The sequence below is a fragment of the Mya arenaria genome, chromosome 5 (genome assembly GCF_026914265.1).
Source record: "Mya arenaria isolate MELC-2E11 chromosome 5, ASM2691426v1".
NCBI lineage: Eukaryota > Metazoa > Mollusca > Bivalvia > Myida > Myidae > Mya > Mya arenaria.
In genome coordinates, this window is record NC_069126.1 from 76526141 (window position 1) to 76544705 (window position 18565).

The 18565-nt window shown below is 37.0% G+C and overlaps 1 protein-coding gene across 1 annotated transcript; it reads left to right on the forward strand.

Moving 5' to 3' along the window:
* Positions 1–81: 81 nt before the first annotated feature.
* Positions 82–18228, forward strand: LOC128235231 (aspartate--tRNA ligase, cytoplasmic-like). The gene is made up of 15 exons (XM_052950010.1): positions 82–231; positions 2623–2731; positions 5720–5891; positions 6167–6269; positions 9770–9872; positions 11053–11130; positions 11370–11538; positions 12574–12708; positions 13482–13629; positions 13952–14020; positions 14401–14521; positions 14935–15015; positions 16784–16895; positions 17294–17365; positions 17644–18228. The coding sequence occupies exons 1-15, from the start codon at positions 218–220 to the stop codon at positions 17733–17735; spliced, it is 1578 nt and encodes a 525-aa protein (XP_052805970.1). The 5' UTR covers positions 82–217; the 3' UTR covers positions 17736–18228.
* Positions 18229–18565: the final 337 nt, after the last annotated feature.

Consider the following 18565-nt stretch of genomic DNA (forward strand, 5'->3'; position numbering starts at 1 on the left):
GTAATCTCCCCTTTGAATGAAATTTGAATGGAAGGGAGGTAACTTTTATTGTTGACAATTTTTACAGTGCATTCTGGGATTGAATCAAAACCGGAAGTCGGTGTAGAAGTAAACAAGCTAGGCATGAACACATTTCTAGAATAAATAATAAAGTTTTTCTCAAAAAATAAATTGTTTTAGTTAATCGGTTTGCTATAAAATAAATCAGTTTATTAAAATGGAAGCGAAAGGGTAACCGTATTTATTTTGTCATGTTCTTTGTTGCAATTTGAAGAGAAAATAGTTTTGACAGCTTGTGGAAATGTTGTGGGTGGGGTATGTTAGCACATGGAGCATGATGCAAGGATGAAGCAAGATATTTTTCAAAAGTACTTAAAATCAGTGAAGTCTTTCTAATGACAATAACATTTTAGCAGGGCATTTTGAAGGGCTGCACCACTTTACTTAGTGTTTCCACCAGGCCTTTATGGCTTGTCGGGCCCGACGTGCCTTCCCAAGGGGAGGCTAATTACCGACAGGCATGTCTTAATCCCAGCAGCGATGGGCCTAATCAAAGCAGAAATCAATATTGACAATACACAGCTAAGAATCGTAATAGTTGGCCTATAGTAAGAAGGGGTGATTGCAGTATAATCGCATGCTTGGCTGCTATCGTGATGGTTGGCTGATCGTCAGAAGGCATGATTGGGAGTATTTCGCTCGAAGCATCATCCAATCGTGTTCCGCACCGTGTTCCTGCCTCTCCCCAACTCCTCCCATAATAAATTGGCATTAGGTGTAAAATACAAGGAACAATCATCTTTCCAATCAGTAAAATTATTGGCCTTTGATTTAACAATGATGTGTTAATTGATGGGGGTACTCTTTTTGGTGTGGTCTTATATATTGTTAATTGATCGAGGGTCTGTTGTTCATTTGTTTACCAATTAGCGCATAGCAATTGAGTGTCAGAAACCAAGAATGCAAATTCAAGTTGAAGTTTTGATTGTAAGTTTACTTGAAAAAAAGAGTGAATTACTAAAGTTACCGGTGCAATCTCTAGGCAAGCTCTTTGTAAAGACACCTAGATTCTGTAGAAAACCTGGGGGGAAAAGCATGCCTGGTGTGGTGCCTGAACCCATAAATGCCGAAACACTAGCACAGTGCTCTTACCAACAGAGCTTCTTGGTCAGCTGGTCTACAAATTTCCGGAGTTTTAACAAGAACTAAGCACTCCAAATTTCCCAATACTAACATGTAACACTGTGCGCAGGGAAAGGAGTTACTGGTACCATTTTTAACATCTTTGGTATGATGCAGTCAGGGATTGATACCTGGGATCCGACATGGTGATTATACCACTAGGCTATCAGGGTTGTCCATTTTAAGTGATACTAATGTTGATGCCAAGTGTCTGTAAATTGGTACATTTCAGATCATGACATTAATTTTTAAGCGCTTTTTCATTGTTAAATGTTAAAACATATTTTTTCAACAATGATAAATCATCATTATAAAACAAGTTATTAAAAGATAATATTATCCACATTCTTTGGCACAATGTTTTGTTAGTATGTGGTTTTGTGCTTTGGGCAAACCAGAGCATCTGGTGAAAATCCACAATGTGGCTTGGAGACCACCAACCAAACTCACATGCGCCAAAATTATTAGGATGCAATTGTGCTTACTGGACAACTGGATATCTAGCTAAAACACAAATATTAACTAGAATTTAACTTATATGCTACAATTTTTTAAAGAAACTGAGTGTGAATATTTATAGTTTGAAAGGGAACTGTCGAAAAATAAACACCGCCCTTAACCCTTAAAGGGAAGGTAGAATCAAGTGTTTAAAATATGCATCAATAAAAGTAAGTTGTCTGTGCTCAGTTTAGAACTACTGAACTATGCTGAAAACTGTAAGCCTAGTTATTTGGGGTGCAGAGTGACCTTACAGTTGGTCTGCCACTATTTTTATGCCTTTAAGTCTAACCACTAACCCCTCCTACCCCACCCTCTAGCATATACATTTTGTAAAGAATTGTTTAAATAGAGGATTAAAAATCAGCAATTTTAAACTCAAGCTAGGGGTTGCGCTTTCATAATTAACAGGTAATTAAAAGACAAGGGAATTTGAAAATAGCATACAAATAACCTCTTGAGTCTATAAGCTCAAAACTGTTAGAGCAGTACAAACTGACCTTTTTAGTCTTTAGTGCAAAAGGAATGGTGGTCATGCTTTTTAAATGATTAACCAACAAGTTTTGCTGTAAATAATGGAAAAGGGAAGATTAAGACTTTTAGAATATCTGTTTTGCAAAGAAAAGCTTATGTTTGGTCATAGCCTTGGTGTTTTTGTTAGCATCATGGTTGTTGTCACTTGGCTTTCTCCAAAATCTCTTACCTTCGTCATAGCTCAAGAATCATTCAAGACCTTTACACAAGTTTTAGTTCAAACATCACCAGTGACAATGTACGCATGTGTAGCAAGACTCATAACTCTGACTCTTTTGGTCACTGAGTTAGGCCCCTTGATCAAGTAAAAAATATATGAAAGAACATTACCATCTACTTCATCTTGGTGCAATATCTAGGAATTATACTGTCAGTCTTAGCTTCCTTTAAAGAATCCTCATTTTACAGAGAAGGGGAGAATGTGACCTCAAAGAAAGCACTGAAGAAGCAGCAGAAGGAAGCAGAGAAGGCTGCCAAGAAGGCCCAGTACAAGAAACAGGACAGCAAAGAAAATGAGGTACTTAATATCATGATAGTAAATTGTAAGTGAAATGAAACTGTGAATTGGAAATGCAGTAACCTGCATGAAACTGGGCAAAATAATGATGTACTGACTGAAACAGTTGTTGCAGAAATATTTAAAAAAAATATTTTGTTATTAAATTTTGAATTTTTGTCAAAAGCTGGGGGATTACAAGTTTAATCACCGAGGAAAGTATAATTGATTCACATAAAATGTGAGTTTATGGTTGGTTCATTGAATCATCCTTTCTCAGACGATTACATGTTAAGTCAGTAATAAAAAAAACATCAATTATAGAAATATTGTTTGTGCATGAGTCATTGTCATGTAAAAAAATTAGGTAATAAAATCAATGCATATTGAGCTCATGTAATGATAAGGAATTGAAATAACTCAAGCTGTTCATGAATTATGTTTCTATCAGTGAAGTGGCTTTTCCTGTGCAAGTACTTACTGTATATACTGACATACACAACACATGTGGATTTATTAATTACTTCTTGAATAAAATTATCGGCCATTTACATGAATAGGGTTGTGAAACTGTGTATGTTTGAGCCCCATGTAAATTTTCTTGCATTATAATCAAGGTTTCATAACCATGTAGTAAAATGATCCATTTTAATGTCACAAAATTCCTTTACTGCTTTTTCCCTTAAAAATATCAGAATCATGCAGATTGTCAAAAATGTCTGTTTGTACTAACAGTTAATATAGAAATATAGAAATAATATCAATATTTTCTGTTTGATATCTGATGCAATACTATCTCAGTTGTGTTTTCTGTACTTACGTAAGCCATAGAGCATTTTCCATGGATGAATGAAAGTCATTAAAAACAGAGAAGTAGAGTAAAATCAGTCGATTGTGAAAATGGTGATCATGTTTTTGTATTTTTGTAAGTATTCAAAGTACAGCAGTATTCTATGATTCATGATTATAGTGTACAAAAGTCATGTAAAATATATTTAAGGATTTTTGTTTAAGCTCACCTAAGCACAAAGTACTAAGTGTGAGCTATTGTGATAGAGTGTATGTCTGTCGTCTGTCCGTCGTCAAAATTTTCCTTCAAACATCTTCTTCGCCAAAACCACTAAAATAAAATCACAGAAATGTTCCTAACATACCGTATTATATCATGTATAGGACGCTAGCATAGATAGGACGCAGGCAAAAAAATAGTTGAACAAATGGGTAAAACCCTTTAATATATAAGATAGGACGCAGCGGAAAAATGTTAAAATCGGAGCCGAAAAATTTAGGTTGGTAAAGTATTTATAACATATATTGAAGTAAAAAAAATACTATGTATATAAGGCATATTTCGATAACTGTCTTGTGTATTTCGAAAATTATGGTTATTTAGTGTACACAACAATGATATAAGTCTTGACATTTTGAGAACATTCACGCATATTATAAGACTTGTACAAACGCTGTAGTAGTCCCGACACGCCTTCTGACTGACAGTCAACCGTTGCAACCGTTGCAATAGTTCCGACATGCCTTCTGAATGACAGTCAACCGTTGCAAAACGGTTTATCGTCAAAACTGATGATTGTTTTGATAAGGCTTGTCGCTGCGCGGAAGAAAGCATGTCAGGCGTAATTAATGAGTGTCGGTAATTATCCTTGCCAGCGGAAGGCACGACGGGTAAAGTGCGAACAAACAACCATATGTTATTACCATCGCAATAGTTTGTTCTATTGATGTTTTTCTAATGACAGACAGCGGGTGTTTTTCACACCTTCGCACATCTGAAAAGATTTGATAGTGACAATAATGCTACTTTGCGTTATGCACATTCCTTTATTATTTTTGTAAAACAGTAAAATACAACAAAATGTTTTGTAAAATATTGAAACATTAAAATCACGAACACGATTAATTGATATTTACCTCCTTTCCCGATTTTCCGTTTCTCAATAAATCAGTTTAAAGTAAACATTCAATATATTTCTGCGTGTGTAAACTTGCGTGATTTTACCCATGTCAGTTGTTCTCTTCGGTGACGCAATACAGATACTTAACTATTACCACGTTCTTCCCCGGTCCGATATTTTCGACCTGAAATGGACTTGGAAAAAAACAGATGAAATTCTAATAGCATAGAAAGGACGCAGGCAATTATTAAGACGAGAATTGGGGGTAAAAAAGTGCGTCCTATGCATGATATAATATGGTAGCCCTGTATCAAATTCTCTACCCCATGTTCATTCGTAAAAAAACATCCCCCCCAAGGGGGCGGGGCTACTTTTTGATATATGTCTGTATGGAAACCTTTAAAAAATCTTCTTCTCAGAATCCGCCATTGCGATTTTAAAATAATTAAGTAGTGTTCCTAAGGTGACCCTCTAAGGCTGCCAGGAAGCGGGCTACTTTTCACTATGATTTTGTCTATATGGAAAGCTTTGAAAATTTCGGAATACGTGCCTTTATTTTATCTCACAAAAATGTTCTGTAGGTGACCATATATCGAATTCCTTCACCCCATTGGGATTCATAAAAAAAACATGGCTGCCAGGGGCGGAGCTAGTTTTTATCGAAAATTTTGAAAATCTTTTCTTCAGAATTCATTGGCCCAATTTCAAAATATTTTCACAGAATTTTTCTGACTCAATTTTTTTTTTCTCTTTCTCCTTTTTTCTTTTTTTTACAATTATTTAATTGTTTAACAATCATTGAAGATAATAATGTCAACTTCAAACTACCGTAAATAAATTTATTCACAGTAACAATGTTCTCTTTTGTAGCAAGGTATATAAATATAACTTAAATATTGTAAGAGTAATTGTTTTTGTTGGGGCAAGCGTTTGGGCAGGCAGCGTCCAATATGTTGTCCGATCAATAACTAAAGAACCCCTTGTCCAATCAGGTGAGTGATATAGGGCGGTCTTGGTCCTCTTGTTTATCCAGTCTCAGGAATGACGATTTACACCCTCCAAGTTTCTGAATTAAAACCATCCTTATTTTAAATTACAGCAAAGTGTTGCAGATGAGAAGGACATATCGGAGGGCTGTTACGGCACTCTGCCTCTGATCCAGTCCCAGGAAAGAATTGAGCGAAAGATATACCCCCTCCAGGAGCTGACACCCACCCTGGCTGACCAGAAAGTCTGGGTACGGGCTCGTCTACAAACCAGTAGAAGCAAAGGTTAGAGTGAGGTGGAGTTTGTTTGGGTTTGTAACTGAAATGGACATGTGGGATAAACTGATTTTATGACATAAATTGGTTTCTTACAAAACCCAAACTCGGATCATGCTCTTAAAAGGCTTTTAAGATGTACACAAAATAATTACAATAGTTTATAAATATAAGTATTGTGTTACATAGTATGAGTATGTTTAAAAGTTTGTGCGATATCGATGAAACTATTTGTTCAGTTTTAATGACCAATAATTTCTCATTTTGATGTGTAACTCTTTCAGGCAAGCAATGTTTCTTTGTGTTAAGACAGCAGAAATGGACGGTGCAGGCACTCGTGTCTGTAGGAGAAAGAGTCAGCAAACAGATGATCAAATTTGTAGCTGGGTAAGTTATATACATGTACCTAATTTTATGCCCCCGAAGGTGGGCATATTAAAATCGCACCGTCCGTCCGTCCGTCCGTCCGTCCGTCCGGCTCTGTAACTTCCCCTTGTATGGACAGATTTTAAAATAACTTGCCACATGTGTTCCACATACCAAGACAACGTGTGGCGTGCAAGACTCGTGTCCCTACCTCAAAGGTCAAGGTCACACTTAACGTTTATTCACAATGGAGTGCTGCATATAAGGACATAGAATATAGGTTGTCGTGTCCGGGCTGTAACTTTCCCTTGTATGGACAGATTTTAAAATAACTTGCCACATGTGTTCCACATACCAAGACGACGTGTCGCGTGCAAGACCCGTGTCCCTACCTCAAAGGTCAAGGTCACACTTAGTGTTTATTCACAATGGAGTGCTGCATATAATGACATAGAGTTTAGGTTGTCGTGTCCGGGCTGTAACTTTCTCTTGTATGGACAGATTTTAAAATAACTTGCCACATGTGTACCACATACCAAGACGACGTGTCGCGTGCAAGATCCGTGTCCCTACCTCAAAGGTCAAGGTCACAATTAGTGTTTATTCACAATGGAGTGCTGCATATAAGGACATAGAATATAGGTTGTCGTGTCCGGGCTGTAACTTTCCCTTGTATGGACAGATTTTAAAATAACTTGCCACATGTGTTCCACATACCAAGACGACGTGTCGCGTGCAAGACCCGTGTCCCTACCTCAAAGGTCAAGGTCACACTTAGTGTTTATTCACAATGGAGTGCTGCATATAAGGACATAGAGTATAGGTTGTCGTGTCCGGGCTGTAACTTTCCCTTGTATGGACAGATTTTAAAATAACTTGCCACATGTGTACCACATACCAAGACGACGTGTCGCGTGCAAGATTCGTGTCCCTACCTCAAAGGTCAAGGTCACAATTAGTGTTTATTCACAATGGAGTGCTGCATATAAGGACATAGAATATAGGTTGTCGTGTCCGGGCTGTAACTTTCCCTTGTATGGACAGATTTTAAAATAACTTGCCACATGTGTTCCACATACCAAGACGACGTGTCGCGTGCAAGACCGGTGTCCCTACCTCAAAGGTCAAGGTCACACTTAGTGTTTATTCACAATGGAGTGCTGCATATAAGGACATAGAGTATAGGTTGTCGTGTCCGGGCTGTAACTTTCTCTTGTATGGACAGATTTTAAAATAACCTGCCACATGTGTTCCACATACCAAGACGACATGTTGCGTGCAAGACCCGTGTCCCTACCTCAAAGGTCAAGGTCACACTTAGTGTTTATTCACAATGGAGTGCTGCATATAAGGACATCGAGTATAGGTTGTCGTGTCCGGGCTGTAACTTTCCCTTGTATGGACAGATTTTAAAATAACTTACCAAATGTGTTCCACATACCAAGACAACGTGTCGCGTGCAAAACCCGTGTCCCTACCTCAAAGGTCAAGGTCACACTTAGTGTTTATTCACAATGGAGTGCTGCATATAAGGACATAGAATATAGGTTGTCGTGTCCGGGCTGTAACTTTCCCTTGTATGGACAGATTTTAAAATAACTTGCCACATGTGTTCCACATACCAAGACGACGTGTCGCGTGCAAGACCCGTGTCCCTACCTCAAAGGTCAAGGTCACACTTAGTTTTTATTTACAATGGAGTGCTGCATATAAGGACATAGAGTATAGGTTGTCGTGTCCGGGCTGTAACTTTCCCTTGTATGGACAGATTTTTAAATAACTTGCCACATGTGTTCCACATACCAAGACGACGTGTCACGTGCAAGACCCGTGTCCCTACCTCAAAGGTCAAGGTCACACTTAGTGTTTATTCACAATGGAGTGCTGCATATAAGGACATAGAGTATAGGTTGTCGTGTCCGGGCTGTAACTTTCCCTTGTATGGACAGATTTTTAAATAACTTGCCACATGTGTTCCACATACCAAGACGACGTGTCACGTGCAAGACCCGTGTCCCTACCTCAAAGGTCAAGGTCACACTTAGTGTTTATTCACAATGGAGTGCTGCATATAAGGACATAGAGTATAGGTTTTCGTGTCCGGGCTGTAACTTTCTCTTGTATGGACAGATTTTTAAATAACTTGCCACATGTGTTCCACATACCAAGACGACGTGTCACGTGCAAGACCCGTGTCCCTACCTCAAAGGTCAAGGTCACACTTAGTGTTTATTCACAATGGAGTGCTGCATATAAGGACATAGAGTATAGGTTGTCGTGTCCGGGCTGTAACTTTCTCTTGTATGGACAGATTTTAAAATAACTTGCCACATGTGTTCCACATACCAAGACGACGTGTCGCGTGCAAGACCCGTGTCCCTGCCTCAAAGGTCAAGGTCACACATAGTGTTTATTCACAATGGAGTGCTGCATATAAGGACATAGAGTATAGGTTGTCGTGTCCGGGCTGTAACTTTCACTTGTATGGACAAATTTTAAAATAACTTGCCACATGTGTTCCACATACCAAGACAACGTGTCGCGTGCAAGACCTGTATCCCTACCTCAAAGGTCAAGGTCACACTTAGGGTTTATTCACAATGGAGTGCTGCATATAAGGACATAGAGTATAGGTTGTTGTGTCCGGGCTGTAACTTTCCCTTGTATGGACAGATTTTAAAATAACTTGCTACATGTGTTCCACATACGAAGACGACATGTCGTGTGCAAGACCCATGTCCTTACCTCTAAGGTGAAAGATACACTTAGTGTTTATTCACAAGGGAATTCTGAATATAAGGACATAACAGTGTAGGTTGTCAAGTATGGGTGGTATTTTTTTATGTTTAGAGGCAATTTAAAATAACTTGCCATATGTATTTGACACGTAAAGGCAAGATCAACTTTTCATGTACTGACCTTGTTCGTTTGTCAATGTCACATTCGGGGGCATTCGTCACATACTGTGACAGCTCTTGTTATCATATATATTTTTACATAATCCCTTACTATTTTAGATTATTATTATTTTGAAAGGATTTGATTTCTTAAAATATCACATCGGGAATTTAAGTTAGTTCAAACTGTATTTATTTTACAACAACTATGAAGAAAGTTATATTTACTTATGCTAAGTCACTCTCGTTGGCAAGATGTTGCGCAAGAGTGTGGTCTTTTGTTGTGGGGGGAAACGGAGATCCCTGAGAAAACCCACTTGTTGTGCTCGGTGACTACCATCCAAACTCACATGCACCCAGGCCTGGTAGTATTGGTGAGAAGCCAGGGCACAAACCAATGCACTACCCGGGAAATTAATTGCTCAAAATACACTGTATTGTTATTTTATAATATTGAGGTGATTCATATCACCTGGGCTTTGTGGAAATTCTCATAACAACAAAGATAACAACTTGTAATAATATGCATTAGAAACCTCATTGTGTAAACATCATGCATGGTACTATCACATTTCTGTATAGTCACCGTAAGTGTACTTATGTATGTATAAAACACTATTTCAGTGTGAATAAAGAGTCAATCATAGATGTGGAGGGTTATGTGCGCACAGTATCCAAGAAAGTGGAGTCCTGTACTCAGCAGGATGTCGAACTTCACGCTGAACAGGTATGGAGGCTACTGTGAAATCATTTATATTCATTGGCATGAAATTTTGTGGTTTTCAGGAAATTTACATTTTTCGTGGGTACTTGAATTTGTGGTTTTTCATTTTTGAATAAAAAAATATCCGAAACTGCGATCTGCGAAATCTCCACGTGCTTGGCACATGATTTCCGTTGGTTGATAGGATAAGGGTTTCAGCCAGGTTTTAAAAAGGATGCTGTACAAAATAGACAAAGTGCTGAGGGTGGAAACGGCACTTTGTTTCGGGCTGTGAAGAGTTTGAACATTATTATAAATTTGATAGAAAATGTAAAAAAAAAAAAAAAAAATTGATAGAAAATGTAAGAAATTATATTTAATGGAAGTACAGTGAAACATGTCTTTCCAACGACCTTTTACAAGCGACTACCTGCCTTGAACAACCGTTCTAAATATTCCCAGGGGTTTTTAAACTTTAATTTAACTTAATTATGTGACCTCTTGTCAAACGCAACAACCCTAATGCGTAGTTGTTAAGCTACCACTGTTATGACATCTATCGAGTAAATCAGTCAACTTGAACGTTTTACTATGTATATATTGAGTAATTGTGTGAACCTTTATAGAACCTATTGTGATATGGGACTGAGTACAGTGGATAATAAAAATGTCTGCCAAACATAGATTTTAATTAAAGAAGAAAGAGTGATAGTAATTAATATAAATAAATTTAGGTGTTCCATGTTGCAATATAGCCGATGAAATGGGAGTTGACAAATCTCAAACTAAGTCTATAATTAAATGAAAGCTGTTTTTTTTTTTTAAGTGGTTTAAGACTTTATGGGAATTGTTATATGCAGTCTTCAAGACATGAGAAAAAAAAGGGCTACCTAAGGAGGACAGGATGCAGCACCTTTCCATAACTCAGGCTAAAACCCAGGATGTTCTTGCATTTTTCTATGCAGTAAATTTTATATTTTGTTTGCACTTTGGAGAATGTCGGTTTTCAAATTAGATCAGTTGCATCTTCATCTCAGTCTTTCAGTCAGTTTTCATTAAAAAGATCACATTGTTTTTCCAGTGAAGGAAGGAAAATTGTCTGACATAATTTTGATCTCCCGTTTTCCGTACATATTTAATGCTGATTTAAATTCCTAAAAGAAAGTACATGTATTGTAAGCTAACCCCCTTCTTTATATTGTAGGTTTGGATCGTGAGTTCAGCTTCACCACGGTTACCATTGCTGGTAGAGGATGCTTCCAGGCCGGAGGGTACCGATGATGTAAGTAGAACAGGGTGAAGTGGGTTTGTATTATAATAATTTGTTAAACTGCATCTGTTTGAAATAGGAACAAACACTCGATGTTGGTCATAGGTTCGTGAAATCTTGTACTAAAATTGTCATTCATAGATACTGTATAAATTCCCTTTGCTAGTTACTATTAACAACCTACTGCTTTGTCAAATTCAGATGAAAGATTGCCAAGCTTTTATTTTCAGAATAAACAATTTTTCTTTCAGGCCTTGGCCACAGTAAGCCAGGAGACGAGGCTGGACAATCGCGTTATTGACCTACGCACCACAGCCAACCAGGCAATATTCCGTCTCGAGGCTGGTGTATGTAAACTCTTCAGACAATTCCTAGATGGCAAGGGATTTGTAGAGATACACACTCCCAAAATCATCTCAGGTCTGTTGTTTTTTTAGAAGCCTTTTTGAATGAAATATTATGCTTAGTTATGCTGCACTGAAACATAAAGCAAATTTTTTAACTTGTGTTGGTGCACATGCAAGGTTCATCTGGATCTGGGGAGTAATAAAACAGTTATTGCCCTTTATTAAATGAAATAAGCTTAAATGTGTCTGTCCTGAGCCAGAACTGTGTAACTAATCAACACAAATAAATGAGACATATGTGAAATGTGTTAATCCATTGTGTTTTGGTGCCCACTCAGATTCCCCTAGAGAGGGAAAAAGTTAAAATTGGTGTGTTCTGAGCCATTACTATGTGAATAATTGACGGATACTGATGGAAATTATGTGAAACATATATAACTATACAGTCAAACCTGTATTCAGTGTCCAAGAGCAATCTACTTATATACAGAATTAATTAGGTCAGTATCAAAAGAAATATTGCCCTTTATTTAAGTACTGAAGAAAAAGCTGAATATTGGCCATGATTCTGAGCTATAACAGAAATTAATGAAACTTACAAGAATTTTGTATACCAGTAACTTAGTGTGTTTGCTCAAGATTCATATGTATCTGGTGAATAAACAAGAGTTATTTCCCTTTAATTAGTGAAAAAACTAGAATATGGCCATATGGAGCCATTTATAAAGAACTTACAGACAGGTATCAGTGAAACTTACATAATGTGTGTACAAGAATAGTGCAGTGGTGCATGAACATGCTTTGTCGAGATAGGATCTGTACCATTAGATTCATTGCCCTTTATTTAAATATAAAAATAATCAAAACTTCAATTTGTCCTTAAAAATGGGCATTTATGTTTTTGCTGATAATAACCTTATGGGCAAATATCAATCAATAGTCAAAATTGTGAGCCTCATACTCTCTATCCAATTCATATTTATAATCACTTTTCTTACATAACTTAGGATTTAAAGATTGTTCCTTTAAATAATTGTTTGTTCAAATTGGAGTTTTGAAATGTTTAGTTATTTGACAAAAAAATATGTTTAACATGTTTCAATGACAGGTGCATCTGAGGGCGGGGCTAACGTATTTGAGGTGACATATTTCAAGGGGAAGGCGTTTCTTGCCCAGTCCCCACAGCTGTACAAGCAGATGTGTATATCAGCAGACTTTGAGAAGGTCTACACTGTTGGAGGAGGTAGGGATGAGAATGTTTATGCTCACATCTAGTATATTCATTTGTAAATAAGTATATGAAGTTGAAGGGGAAAATGTAGTTGACTGAATCTCCCTAGCTGTACAAACATATAGGCATCTCTATGGAGTTAGTAGAAGTCAATACTGTAAGGCGAGGTAGGGACAAGAATAGATACACTGACATTTATGACGATATAAGTGTATGGACTAGAAGGAGATATTTCTGGCCATGTCTTTATAAATACACAATTAGGTGTCTCTGTAGACTTAATGTAGGAGGTCATTTCAATTTGAATTACAATGTCTCAATTTTATCCGTTTGTTTTTTTGGGTCTCAATTTGCATATCAAAACAAAGGTTGGCATCAAGTCTGAAATCTTTCTTACTGTTCCCATTAGCTAAAAAACTAGTTTTTTTTTAATTTGACAAATGAAGCATATTACATGGAGCATGTTACATGTATGGTCATTTAAAACAGAATTCATTCAACAAGTTTCCTGAAATTGATAAAAATAGCTTTAGTAAATGCCACAAATGTGATATTCTACTTTTAAAAGTAGAATATCATTTGATATAATGTCACATCAAAGTTTATCACACTAGCTTTGTATTGAAAACATATGATGATGTTATCTCATGGTGTCAGTGCAATTGAAGATACTAATGTGAATTAAAGAATTCAATTACAGCTGTATGATTGGACTTATTGTTGGCCTCATAACAGAAATTCTCCTACCACTCTATGCCTTTCAAAGCGTCATGATATTGTTCCAGTATTCCGAGCGGAGGACTCAAACACCCATCGTCACCTGACGGAGTTTGTGGGTGTAGACATGGAGATGTGCTTCAACTATCACTACCACGAGGTCCTTGATGTACTGGACCAGCTGTTTGTTGCAATATTTAAAGGCCTTAGAGACAGGTTGATACTAGTTTGTTACTTTGTCTGTTGGAAATAGTCGTTACTTCTTAGATAGATTCGATCTACATGGTCATAATTAACTTCAACTTTTGTCACGTTTTTGCTGCATTTTGTTTAAACTGTTTTTACTCGCACATTTTCAAACAATATTACAAAACATAATTATACATATAACATTGATAAGGATACAGCCAAATGCATATATATCTCTCCTAGGTACTCTCCTTTTCTATTTCTTGTATTGTAGTTACATTGCATTTAAAACTTTTCGCATGCATCTTAAATAAAAGATTATGGAAAATTTCTACCATTTATGTTTCAGATATTGTGAAGAAATTGAGACAGTTAACAGACAGTACCCAGCTGAACCATTCAAATTCCTAGAACCAAGGTATTTTAAGCTCCTCTGCAGTCAATTCTCTAAGGCATAATTATATCTATTTAATTTAATTATCATCTAATACCAAGCTTTATTATAATGACTCTAATAAAATTGTACAACCTTGTTATTTATGTTTATTAGTACAGAATTGCCTTTTTTTATCGGAGAAATGGGTCCTTGAAATGCCAATTGAAGAACCAATTATTGAATTCCATAAGGCAGTTTAACAATTATACACTTGAATAAGAAATAATGTTGATTTTTCATAATCTCTATTAATTGTGTAGTCTATCTAGAACGTAAGAGTTTTGCATTGTTGGGAGAAAAAGAGAAAGTCTCATTTCCTAATGTAATAGTATAATGTGACCTCCTTGTTTGGTGTATTATAGCCTTCGATTAGAGTACAAAGAGGGTATTGCTATGTTACGTGAGGCTGGAATAGAGATGGCAGATGATGAAGACTTAAGTACACCCAATGAAAAACTCCTTGGTCGGCTTGTCAAAGCAAAGGTAGAGTATAGCTTTGGGAAAGGTGTATTAAGGACAGCAAAAAACTATGTCTAAGATATTGCACCGTCTATATATTTTCACAGTTACAGATGGATTTTTCGAAATCTTAAATTAAGATTGCTTATTATTGTAATAATAAGCATGTTTGTGCCATAAATTAATAAAAATTAAAGCAATTAGTATTAAATATCCTTTCATATAATGCAAAATTATGATTTATTACATCTCTTCTAAGTACACAGAATATACATGTACATAAAGTTTAAGCAAGCCTTTGATAAGTATTTGTTCATTGTGTTTTTAAGCTAACAAGGGACAAAATTCAAAGTGTTTCTTGAATGACTCGGAAAAATAAAAAGCTGTTCATAAACAGTGCTCATGTAAAACTATGTACATTTACCATACAATTTCAGTATGACACAGACTTCTATATCCTGGACAAGTTTCCTCTGGCTGTGAGGCCCTTTTACACGATGCCAGATCCTAGTGACAATGTAAGTATGCAAGACCATAGTGAAAAAATAAGTGTCTTAAACCAAAGTGACAATGTAAGTCTGCCTTACCCTAGTGAAAATGTTAAAGTGCCAGACAAAAGTGACAAGCAAAACCATTGTGAAATTGTAAGAGTGCCCGACCCTAGGAACAATGTAAGTTCATAAGACCCTGATGACAATGTAAGATTGCCAGACCATAGTGACAGTGCAAGAAAGAGTGCCGGACCCTAGTGGCAATGTAAGAGTGCCAGACCCTAGTGACAATTTAAGAATGCCAGACCCAAGTGACAATGTAAGAGTGCCAGACCATAGTGACAATGTAAGAGTGCCAGACCATAGTGACAGTGTAAGAGTGCCAGACCCTTGTGACAATGTAATTGGGTCAGACCTAAGTGACAATGTAAGAGTGTCAGACCCTAATGACAATGTAAGATTCTCAGACCTTAGTGGCAATGTAAGAGTGCCAGACCTTAGTGACAATGTAATTGTGTCAGACCTAAGTGACAATGTAAGAGTGTTAGACCTTAGTGGCAATGTAAGAGTGCCAGACCTTAGTGACAATGTAATTGTGTCAGACCTAAGTGACAATGTAAGAGTGTCAGACCTTAGTGGCAATGTAAGAGTGCCAGACCTTAGTGACAATGTAATTGTGTCAGACCTAAGTGACAATGTAAGAGTGTCAGACCCTAATGACAATGAACGAGTGCCAGACCCTAATGACAATGAACGAGTGCCAGACCCTAATGACAATGTAAGAGTGCCAGACCCTAATGACAATGTAAGAGTGCCAGACCCTAATGACAATGTAAGAGTGTCAGACCTTAGTGACAATGTAAAAGTGTCAGACAATAGTGGCAATGTAAGAGTGTCAGACCTTAGTGGCAATGTAAGAGTGTTAGACCTTAGTGGCAATGTAAGAGTGTTAGACCATAGTGACAATGTAAGAGTGTCAGATCCAAGTGACAATGTAAGAGTGTCAGACCATAGTGGCAATGTAAGAGTGTTAGACCTTAGTGGCAATGTAAGAGTGTTAGACCATAGTGACAATGTAAGAGTGTCAGACCTTAGTGTTAATGTAAGAGTGCCAGACCCTAATGACAATGTAAGAGTGCCAGACCCTAATGACAATGTAAGAGTGCCAGACCATAGTGACAATGTAAGAGTGTCAGACCTTAGTGTTAATGTAAGAGTGCCAGACCCTAATGACAATGTAAGAGTGCCAGACCCTAATGACAATGTAAGAGTGCCAGACCATAGTGACAGTGTAAGAGTGCCAGACCCTAATGACAATGTAAGAGTGTCAGACCTTAGTGGCAATGTAAGAGTGTCAGACCTTAGTGACAATGTAAGAGTGTCAGACCCTAATGACAATGTAAGAGTGTCAGACCTTAGTGGCAATGTAAGAATGTTAGACCTTAGTGGCAATGTAAGAGTGTTAGACCATAGTGACAATGTAAGAGTGTCAGACCCAAGTGACAATGTAAGTGTCAGACCATAGTGGCAATGTAAGAGTGTTAGACCTTAGTGGCAATGTAAGAGTGTTAGACCATAGTGACAATGTAAGAGTGTCAGACCCTAATGACAATGTCAGACCCTAATTCGCGAAGGCTGTCATTTGCGGAAAATTGTTAATCCAAAACACCGCTATTCCGAAGTAATTTGTTGGGTCCCTACGATTTCGGATTAACGGTGTTCAACTGTATTAGTAATATTGTACTCTAAGTAGCTCTCTCGGAGCCCCCTTTGTAAGTTAACTCTCTAATTTCAGAAATGGTCAAACTCGTATGATTTCTTCATGCGAGGGGAGGAGATCATGTCTGGTGCCCAGAGAATCCATGATGCCGTGTTCCTCGCGGAGAGAGCCAAAGTCCATGGCATAGGTCAGTAGAACATCTATGGAAAGTTGGTTGTTTTTGGGTAATACTTGTAAGTCTTCGGACAGATCCTGCTAACATCCAACGTGAAAGGCTACTTACCTAAATTGCCTTGCTAAATAAAATTTGACTTGTCAATCAATTTCGGCAAAGTTATAATGGTTAAATAAGTTTCAAACACAAATAGATTGGAACAAAATTAATGTAACATATGTTAATTACATGTATCTTGGTTAATATTTCATTTCATATGAAGACACAGTCATGTTTATTATATTTCCTTAGTCATAAAATGGAGTATTAAACTGTGAACCCTGAAACACTTAATTACTGGATACATGTAAACAGTTGACTGTGATTCTTTGTGAAAACATGTGTAAACTAATTCTGCGCTCTGCCTCCAGATGTGAAGACTATAGAAGGTTACATTGATGCCTTCAAGTATGGAGCACCCCCTCATGCTGGCGGTGGTATAGGTGAGGATAACTTGTATCTCTATTCTGACTTAGTAATTGTTGTCTAGAAATTATTCTCATTTAATTAAAATAGGTCTACTTTCACTTTGAATACGGATAAATTTAGCACCAGATATTTGTTACTTGTCACCCAACATAATTATAGTTCAGGATTCTACTCATATTATGTTGTTGGTTGGCTGATTTATTTTTTGTTAAACTTAGTGTTTTCCTTAGAATGTTTTTAAATATGCACATTTGCCAAATATGTCTCAGAACTGAGCAATGTATGTTTCCAGGTCTGGAGCGTGTCACGATGCTGTACCTGGGTCTTCACAACATCCGGAAGACGTCACTGTTCCCTCGCGACCCCAAACGCCTGACACCATAAAGCTCACATGGGCATTCAGGATGTGTCCCACACCCCCTTCTGTGCTACTCATGGACACAGTCTCTCACCACCACACTACAGGCATCATAATCTCAGACATTTATATTTACTTACTTTTTTGCAAATTGTTAGAAAAGTTTATACAATAAAAAGTTTTCCTGAATTTCTAATATGTAGCAAATTGCTTAAAATATTAATTGTTTGGTCAATAGTGCATCGCCATTTTGCATTATACAAACAAGATCATGAAGCTCATGCTTCAAATCAAAGGATTTATTTGTAATCTTTAAACTTGTTGAGGTTGTTATGTTCATGATCATGAAATATACCATTTTAACAGATATGAATTTGCTTGTAACAAGCAATAAACCGTATAATATGTTCTTCATCATTTTTTATAGTGTGGTATAATGGTTTTAAAGTGCTTTTTGTCTGTGCAATGTGACATTAACTATATACAAGTCAGATGTGCTAAATAAATATTTTCCTTGTACTTCCGTTTTTATTATGGGCACCCTTTAAAAATGTTTTGAAAGGGTGTAAGGCTTTAACCAGATTCATGAAGGTCAGTTTGTTGGCATTTTACTTGGCTGTCTCGCCAAGATCTAGAGAATAGTTTGACCTTCAATTTTGAAATTTATTGGCAAATAGCCTTTATTGATTTTTGGGTCAAGGGTTAAAATCATTATTTTTAAACTCTCCAAAAATCCAGACAATGGCTAGAATGGTACCACATATTTCAAGCAAAGCTTTTCTGTGAACCTGTGTAGTTAGTTACCATAAATACTGTTGATAAGAAGTAGGCATTTTTTTTATTGGAAATCGGAGGG